Here is an 8,430-nt window from a genome sequence, read left to right on the forward strand (position 1 = left end):
TGTATGTATCTATATCTAACTATAGATCGGTTGGTACACAGGTAAGTGGGTAGATTCAATTAAATGGGATTACATGAGCATGGAGAAAAGTACAGAAATAAACACATTTATTTCATCTTGTTCAGTGTAGTTACTGAAGGAAGGAAGGGTATGCAAAGAAAAACTGAAAAGATAAATTAAATAAAGGATCTCATTTATATAGAAGGTTATTAAGAGCTTCCATTGATACAAAATTACATAGGTGTGTATGTGTGTGTGTGCACGCATGTGTGCATAAAGTAGGCAGACTGAAAGAAAGATTCAGATCAGGACTTACTGACCTGCGGGGAAACTGTGGGAGGTTGTACGCTGAACTGTATATCGAATAGCAGAAAGAAAAGCGTGGAAGGAAACATAGCAAGCAGTTCATTTGCTACTTCAGGAAGAAGGTGGGATTGAAGGGAAGTTAAATTGGGAACACGGATCTGCCCCTCAGGCCCCTAGTTAGAGAAGTAAATAGTGCAGACATCGTGAGCATCACTAAGGTCAAACACTACCGACCACAAATTCCAGTCACTTTCTACCACTTTTTCAAGCATTGTGATCTTGTCAACTTAACTCTCAGCTTCAAATTCCTTATCTGGAAGTTCATGGCTCTCCTTTTTCTGCTTCCTTTATTCCTGTCAAAAAGGAATCCATTGCATCTGTATAGAGGCCTGCCAAAAGTGAGCACTCTTGCCACGTATCTGCCTTCTCCTAGCTGGCTGTTAGTAATCCAGAAAACCAGTTTCTAGATGAACACAGTATGAATAAGTAAACAAGGAATGAGGGTCGGCAGGGCACTTCCATTTGTAAACAGCAGAAGCCGTTTGGCATTTATTTTGGCTGCCCCAGAAATTGCATTCATGTGTTCTCTAACTCTCAGCAGAGTTCAGACTGGGAATGAAATACAAGTCCTGAATTGCTAAGTGTTAACCCTGAATCGGTGGTTCTCAACTGGGGGGCAATTTTGTCCCCAGGACACATTTGGAAATGTCTGGACACATTTGTGATTGTCATGACTGGGGCCGGGGGGTAGTGATACTGGCACTTAGTAGGTGAAAGCCAAGGATGTTGCTAAACACCCTACAGTGCACAAGGCCACCTTACCATAAAGAACAATCTGGCCCCAAGTATCAGTAGTATGGCTGTCGAGAAACCCTGCTCTAAATGTACATTCTCCATCAAATTTCCATTTCAGTTGTCACGCTGCATGGTTGCCTTAGTCCACTTACATATTTACATTCCAGCATGAAGAAAATTCTTAACTTTTGTATTCTTTTCCCCAAGGAACATGATATGCAGTGACTATTAGGTCGTCAGGAAAGTCATGACATATTTTCCTGTTTTTTTTTTTTTTTTTTAATGCAAAAATGCATCATGACCTTCCCGACAACCAAATAGTTGAGGTTCTGTAAAAGCTGTGCCCTAAACACAATTCCACTTCTTAATTCAGGCTTCCCTACAAATCAGTGCTCTATATTCAGTAGTTCCAAATCTCATTTCACATATGGTCATAAAAGAGACCATAAATATTTAAGACAGGTGATAAATCACATTTTGAAAGAGGCTCTATTTTTCCCAAAAAGGTATTCCTGATTTCAAAGAAGCCAACATTTAAAAATTCCAAGAACTCACGGCTAGAAGGTGGCATGGTGCTTGAGGCACTGAACTCCCACATAGCCGACCACAGTTTGAGTCCTGGACTTGATGGCTTGATTTCTCACTTCCTCATTCTCTCTCTCTCTTTCTGTCTTTCTCTGGTGAGCACATGTTCCCCATAGTAAATTTTAAAAATAATAATAATAATAAATAAAATTTGATAAATAATTCTAAAAGCCAAAAACTCCAAGCACTGATCATAAAATCAAAAAGCTAGGAATTCAAGCTGCAAACAACTTAAACCTCTGAAAACACAAATTCAGAGCATGGCTCCTCAGAGGCAATGAATCACTGCTTGCAGATGTAAATTCCTCCAGAAGCTTCATAAAATAGTCTCCTGATATGAAATTGGCATGATCAAGACAGAAAGTATGTGTCACAGATTACACCGACAGTTGGCTCACGGTGCTGTGTGAGGTGGCTGACAACCTATTCTCGTACCAGTCTGGTCTCAGGTGAAATCAATTATCTTCTCCTGGGAGACACACTTGTGGTGCTTTCCAGAGATAAGACTCACACTGTGCACCAATGAGAAAGTTAATTGTACAGTATCTTAATTTAAAAATTAAATTAAACATACTATATCAGGTTTTTAATGTTAAGATAAGAATATATTTGGCTAATCTAGTCTATTACCTATGTGTCTTACAAAATAATCAAATGACAATCTCCAGACCTAAAAGATGTGTTCCTTAATTACCATAGCCATTAATACCAATAATTACACTCACAAAGTTAGAGTGCTTTCAGTGCCACTTTTTAATTCTGATATTGTTATAGAACAATCTAGTTGCCCACAAAAACCAGAGTAATAAACTAGAGAGGGATGTGTCCCACTGCAACACAGAGAAACTCTCATCTTTATCAAGTCTAGCTTTATCTGTAATTGCTGTCAAAACTAATACGATGACCAGCTGGTGTAAGCTGACTTCATTCATTCATCTTCAAAACATTTCCTGAGCACACAGGAAACTCAAACCCTGAGACAGGTGAAGGTAAAGCAAGTTGGAGGTACGATGTGAAGCCAAAGCTTACCCTCCAGGAGTCCTGGTCCGGGAAAAAAATAATAATAATAACTCTGTGGGAATTTTCTGAACAGTTTAAGAAGCATGATTTATTGGATTAATTAAGAATCAAGAATTTTAGAGCAAGACTATTTTCTTCTGCAACTGGAGGTGATAAACACGGTGTTGCGTCTCTCTAGCTTGTCTCCTCGCATCATGGTAAGGTATTAAATAAGGTGGAGAGGGAGAAAAAGCAGTGCAGTTGGAAAACATGGTACTCTGAGAGGTAATCCCACATGGGAAGGTTCCCACATGGTTCAAGTCCAGACACTGCTCTGAGTACATGGGCACACACTTGCGCATAATCTGGGGCTGACTGAGGCTGGCAGTGGATTATGGCATCAAGCACTCTGTTGGGAGTGCTGTCTCCTCTCTCTCCCTCTTCAATTTTCTATCTTACTGGAGAGAAAGAGAAAGAGAAATCATTCCCTGAGGTGGGTGGCCACACTGCAATCCCTTCTCCATTCTCCTCTTGGGATCAGTCATGTGTGCACACATATCTGGTGCGTTTTTCAAGCCACCAGGTCTACGAATGGAACCACACAGCTGCCATGTGGGATCTAGCCACTTTAACCACCACACTACTGACTGGCCCCTCTTCCCTCTCTCTTATCATGAAAGGAATAAATAAATAAATTTTAAAACAAATAAATAAAAATAAACATAGGGAGAGTAGGTGAAAAATCCTTAGGGTAGTTTTGATATCCAGGCAGACAAATAAGTAAGTTGACTTCTAGCTAATACCATGGTGTCTAGAATCAGACAAGCTAAGTTCAAAGCCTGTCTTCACCCCTTCTTAGATGTCATTCTTTGTATTTTAAAATCCTTATCTGTAAATTGAACATTATGATAATACTTTTTAACATAAGCTTGGGAAAGACTAAATATTAAACTTTTCCTGGTATATAGAATATGTTTTATTTATTATCAAAGTTAAGAGTTAATGTTCCGGGACCAGTACTTGGCATAATGGCTATGTCGCTGGACTCCCATATAGTCGACTGTGGTTCAAGTTCTGGACTCAGTGGCTTAAACTCACGCCAGGTGTGTGTACATGCATGCCTGAGATCCCAAGAGGAGAATGGAGGAGAAGAGATTGCGGTGTGGCCATCCCTCCTGGGGGGTGATTTCTCGCAGTCTGTCTCTCTGTCTCTCTCTGTCTTTCTAGTGAGCACACGCGCCCTATAGCAAAAACCTCTCCAAAAAAAAAAAAAAAGAGAGATAATGTCCCTAGGATCAATTAGCTCCTCTCTTCCACGTCCCAGATTATCCTCTGGAAAACCAGAGGGAAAATAAATAAAAACCAAGTCCTACAGGTAAACAATTTAGTCACCAAATACAAAAAGTACATTATATGCGTATTCTCTAAAGAGACCTTGCCAATGAAAGTATTTTGTACGTATGTGAAGAAAAGAAATCTGAGGGATCAGATTCTCCTTGAACACTGGATATGCTGCCAGTCTAGCACATGAAGGTCAGCTCACCTTATCAGCCACATCCACCCTGGCCTTGTGGTTAAGCAAGAATTCCACCGCTGATAAATGACTTCTCCCCACTGCAAAATGCAGGGCCGTGCGGTTCATCTGAGGAAACATCATTTGTTTTAGTGATTGGATCATTATTTAGCCTTTTTAAGATTCTGTTTCTTGTTGATTTCTTAGCTCCACTCTTTGCTTTTGCTTTTGAAAGTTATGAAAACTGTGCTCTGAAGAATCCTACCTTCATTCATTATTGGATAACATCAGAAAATTTGCAGCCTACCGAAGGATATTTGTCAAGCTGAAATCTATTGCATAACTTGCCACAGAGCGATATAATGGATTTCATTTAGAGAATAAAAGTTGTATTTATCCCCATATGCAATCATTAATAATGGCACATTATTCAGTTTCAAAGATATTCATAATGCATAGCAAAGTTTTTGGTAGATGTTTAATCTATTCAGGTTCTTCTGTAAGTTTTTGAAGTGTAAATTTTACTGAAATAAATTAATTGCTTCTGAAAGGAAGAAAGAAGGGAAGATAAAAAGGAGAGAGGGAGGGAGGGAAGAAAAGAAGGAGGAAAGAACAGGGGGGAAAAAGGTAAAGGAAGGGAAGAGAAGAAAGGAAGCAAGGGAGGAAGGGAGAGAGGAATTCCTGAAAGAAAGTTTACTGAGAACTTCCTGGATTTGAGATTATCTCAAGAAGTCAAATTCTGAAGGGAAATTTGAAAATCGAAGGAAACTGACAAAGGTGTGTCCATCTTCCAAGTAGTACCAAGAAATTTCCTTCCTGTATTAAGTGTACTTCATATATTTCTAGTAAGGTGTCTGTCCAGAAAGAAATTTGTTATGTTCTGCTTTTTTAAAAGGAGATATAAATAAATTTCATAATTTATCCAAAAAAAAAAAAATGTTGGTTGCAAACTGAACTGCAATACTGGAAGCCACTTGACCAACTGCAGTTTTGTTTCCCCATAGGCTTGAAAACATGCTGGGTCTAAGTTTGTGTGCCCAGGATCTTGATGAGCTGGAGGAGCACGGAAAGGGAATTGAGGTGTAATGAGGCCGTATTAAGGGTGCCCCTCTTCCTCTGTCTCTTGTGCATACATACAACGCACACAAATCATGAATAAAATGGACTTCAACAAAAAGGAAAGGAAAAAGTCCGAAAGAAGTTTCTTATGAGAATTCTTTTTTATTTTTTTAAGACAGATTTTTGCTATAGGGTGCATGTGCTAACCAGATACACACAGAGAGCCAGAGAGACAGAAAGCAAGAAATCACGCACACACACACACACACACAAACACGCACACACACACGGGGGATGGCCACACCGCAATTACTTCTCCTCCTGTCTCCTCTTGGGATTTTGGGCACACATGCACACGTGCCTGGCATGAGTTTCAAGCTGTTGGGTCTGGGATTTGAACCAAAGTCGACCATGTGGGAGTCCAGCAATGTAGCAGTTATGCCATTTGCTATCCCCTTATGAGAATTCTTTTTTTTTCTTTTTTTTTTTTTTTAGAGGTTTTTGTTATAGGGCACATGTGCTCGCCAGACAGAAAGAGAGAGACAGAGAGACAGAAAGCGAGAAATCACCCCCCAGGGGGGATGGCCACGCCTCAGTCCCTTCTCCTCCATTCTCTCTCAGGATCTTGGGCACACATGCACGCGCCCGGCATGAGTTTTAAGCCACCGGATCCGGGATATGAACCGCGGTTAACTACATGGGAGTCCAGCAACATAGCCATTACGCTAACTGCTGGTCCCCCCTTATGAGAATTCTTGAAAAAATTTTTAAAAATATAAAGAAAGGAAGAAAGGAGGGAAGGAAGCTATGAATATTTTTTGCTTTGCAGGAAAGCCAATATGGTGTTCCTGGGATGCCCAGAGACAGATCCTTTTCCTACAATAGATGTTTGCTTGTAAGTGTCATATTTCCCATATTATGCAAACTGCTTTTGTGCCCAAATAAGATGCTTGGGCATGCATTTACTAAAATATGAGAACTGTTTAAATACTTAATTTCCTTGGTAGCTAAAAGCACCGATTAAAAACACCAGTCATTTGACATTGTCTGCAATCTATAGCTTTGTTCCACCATGTCTAATGATGCATAGCGATTTAATGTATAAATAATAACTAAAAAATAAAGAAAAAAGGAAAAAAAAAACCTTTGTGTGAATAAGGATACAAGTCAAAATAGCATCCAAAATAATTCAATAAAACAACTCATATTTTAATCTCTGTCATCACAGATTTTAAGAAACTTTACAAATAATCATGTCAACAATCTGCTGTAGACAGGACTAAAACAGATGTCATTAGAAAGTGTCATACAAATTCATTAGGAATAGATAATAACTTGTCACACTGAAAATTAAAGCATCCTAGACTGTGCAAGCTCTTTAAGTACTTTAATTTTAAAATATGACTTAAAATATCAGACAGTCATAAGTGAAAATTTTTGAATGGTTAAAAAGTATATTGGAGAATCTACTACTTGGAAAAATAATTATTGTTTCACTTATTCAACAATTAATCTTCCACGGTTATAGTAAACTTTAGTGATATAAAGACAAAAATCTTTTTGAAACTGCAAATATCACCTTCAAAGATCCTTACTTATTTCTTTCCTTTTCCTTCCCTCCTATAACCTCTTCTTTCCTTCTCTTTTTCTTGGTTTCTTTCCTTTTTGTTCCTAAAACTGTTATGCTCCAAAATTTTGCTATATTTCTAGTCTATGTAGTAAATGTCTGAAATATGAATACCATACACACTCATAACACTTCAGACAAATATACATACATACATGCATACACATATATTAAATTACAGGCATAAAGCCTCTCTCTCTCTCTCTCTCTCTCTCTCTCTCTCTCTCACACACACACACACACACACATAAACACATGCACAGCTGCTAACCATCTTTTTGCTGCAGATAATGCAAAACTTGACTCTGCAGCTTCAGTTTCTATGATCTATAAATCTGTCTGCCCGAGGCAGACCCAATGTATGGACAATTTAGGGAGCCTGCTTGAAAACCAGTTCAAAAAGCTTAACTAGGGCCAGCAGGTGGCATGGAGGTTAAGGCACAGGATCCCACATAGCAAGCTTCACGGTTGGAGTTCTGGATACAGCAGCTTGAAAAACATACCAGGCATATGTGCGTGCATGCTTAAAATCCCAAGAGGAGAATGGAGAAGGGACTGCGGCATGGCTATCCCTTCTGGGAGGTGATTTCTCACTTTCCCTTTGTCTTTCTCTTTCACTCTCTCTTTCTCTCTGGCAAGTGCACATGCTATACAAAAATAAACAAATAAATAAAAAGCTTAACTAGTTTGCAGTTAAATTGTCTTCTTCAAATTTTATGCGATCATATAACATTCCAGAGCTGTCAGGACCAGCAGATGGTATAGTGATTACGTTCTTAAACTCCCACATGGTCAACTGCTGTTCGAGTCCCAGACCCAGAGGCTGGAAACTCATGCTGGGGTCATGTGTGTACATACCTAGAATCCTAAGAGGAGAATGGAGGAGAAAGAATTATGGTGTGGCCGTCCCTTCTGGGGAAAGATTTCTTCCTTTCTGTTTCTCTGTCTCTGTCTGTCTGGAGAGTGCACATGTCCTATAGCAAAAATCTCTCTTAAAAATAAAACAAAACCTTCCAGAGCTGTAGACACTGAAGTTTATACCTCATTAAGCACTTTGGACCACTCCACAAACCCACAAACTGTCCTAAGCAATTGACACAGCCCCCAATCAGTTCACTTTGACAAACCCTGCCTTGAGGGGCTGTCAGAAAATCCTCAGAAAACCACGCAGTAGGGAATCTGTATTTCTGGCAGCTAATGTCTCTCCCAAACCCAGGCGCTTAAAGAACAAGTGAGAGCCAAGTTTCAGAAAAGGCTTCAATGTCCAATGTGCAGATAAACTATATTTCCAAAGCAGTAAAAGGAAAGCTATCCAGCTCTTTGGATTTTAAATTTGGAAAAATCCAGCCACAAAGGACTTCATTGGAGAGAAAGCAACCCAGATTGTATAGCAAAAGGTTTATATGTCATTCCCAGGATGTGTGAGTCCAAACTGATCTGCAGGCTACAGTCCAGGACCAAGTCCAGGTCACATAACCCCTACCATTGGCTCTCCTGTCCACCCGCAGATGTTACACAGATGTGAATAAAGGGCCTGCACTCTTTC

At 39.5% G+C, this 8,430-nt stretch overlaps 1 protein-coding gene across 2 annotated transcripts in view; it reads right to left on the minus strand.

The window, feature by feature from the left end:
- The window catches only part of ANKDD1B (ankyrin repeat and death domain containing 1B), a 67,876-nt gene that overhangs the window by 51,789 nt on the left and 7,657 nt on the right, over positions 1-8,430 (minus strand). For both annotated transcript variants that reach the window (XM_014583909.2, XM_006167782.2), the window contains exon 3: positions 4,229-4,327. In XM_014583909.2, the coding sequence (XP_014439395.1) occupies positions 4,229-4,327 (99 nt within the window). The remainder of the gene's footprint in view (positions 1-4,228; positions 4,328-8,430) is intronic.

The sequence above is a fragment of the Tupaia chinensis genome, unplaced genomic scaffold (assembly GCF_000334495.1).
Source record: "Tupaia chinensis unplaced genomic scaffold, TupChi_1.0 Scaffold145093_1, whole genome shotgun sequence".
Classification (NCBI taxonomy): Eukaryota; Metazoa; Chordata; class Mammalia; order Scandentia; family Tupaiidae; genus Tupaia; species Tupaia belangeri.